We start from the raw sequence: 1,214 nt of genomic DNA on the forward strand, positions 1-1,214 counted from the left end.
CCTCCCCTCTCCCACCATCCCACATGCTACAACCCGACTGCCTTATAAATTAAAAAAAAAAATTTTGATGACTATACGAGGGTTGTTCGGAAAGTTTTGAGACTGGGTCAATATTTAGCGTTGGAAAAGATAAAATCAAACAAAAGTTTACTATGTATTACTTTAATACCTCATCTATTATAGTGTAAAATTTCATAACAATAGCTTCATGTATACAAAAGCTACAAAGCGTTAGGCACAGACATTACCGGTGACCCGGCGCACGCAACGACGTTATCCGACGTTGCCGTTATTTCCAGAGTTTAACGTCACCGTAGAAAAGTCAACTGCTACTCCTTTTCAAAGTAACCTTCACAACGTACACATTTCTCATGCCTCGTCACCCACTTGCAAGTGTCTCAGTTAACATTTTGTGAGCAGTTGCCGTACCTACATCACAAACTTCTGCAACTTCTCTTACTGTTATGCGACGGTCGCACTGAAGCGCGTTTCTTGCAAGTGTCAGTTTATCGTCGATGACGGATGGGCGACCGCTCCTTTCCTTGTCTTTTGTTGACTTTCTGCCATCCCGAAACTCTTTATGCCATCTAAATACCAATGGTCGACTAACAGTACGTCCGTTGTTTGCCTGTTTTAGAAGTTGCTTAGTTTCTGTTGGCGTTTTCCCAAGATTAACGCAAAACTTAATAAAAACACGCTGTTCCTCTTTTGACGGTGTTTCCATAGTCGTTGTCTTGTCGCGCACGTATTGCTATAATGATCTGCGGTAACGGCTTCAACAACTAGCGGAAATGACGTCCTTAAGTTGGAAGTGACGTCATGAAATTTTCGTGACGTTTGGCGCAATTTTAGGGGCTCTTTTTTATTCAGTAAGAAAATTTATAACAAGAAAATAGTCCGTGCGCCAGGATGCGTAGACAGGTGTTGCTATGGAAACGATTATATGCCGTATAGTAACGTTACAACGTTTTAAAGACATAACTCGGATAAATAACATATTAAGCTATTATTTGTATTAAATAATATTCGCAGAGAGAAAATCATATTGTCTCAAAACTTTCCGAACAACCCTCGTATAAATATTATTGACTTTATTATTTTTTCGTTCGTTTTCATTGTTAATTTCTAGCGAGGTTTCAAAGCAATTTGCCGTATAAAAAGCTGAATTTGATTTGTAAAATGTTCAAAATACCAAGATACCTTGTTAAAATAGA

General features: G+C 38.6%; 1 protein-coding gene across 1 annotated transcript; it reads right to left on the minus strand.

Annotated features, from left to right (window-relative positions):
• Positions 1-387: 387 nt before the first annotated feature.
• Positions 388-724, minus strand: LOC132721898 (protein GVQW3-like; the record flags this gene model as incomplete). The annotated part of the gene is made up of 1 exon (XM_060706276.1): positions 388-724. A coding segment is annotated over exon 1 (337 nt), but the record flags the coding sequence as incomplete, so codon positions are not given.
• Between the last annotated feature and the right edge of the window lie 490 nt (positions 725-1,214).

The sequence above is a fragment of the Ruditapes philippinarum genome, unplaced genomic scaffold, assembly GCF_026571515.1.
Source record: "Ruditapes philippinarum isolate M1 unplaced genomic scaffold, ASM2657151v2 ctg18441_1_1_1_1, whole genome shotgun sequence".
NCBI classification, from domain to species: domain Eukaryota; kingdom Metazoa; phylum Mollusca; class Bivalvia; order Venerida; family Veneridae; genus Ruditapes; species Ruditapes philippinarum.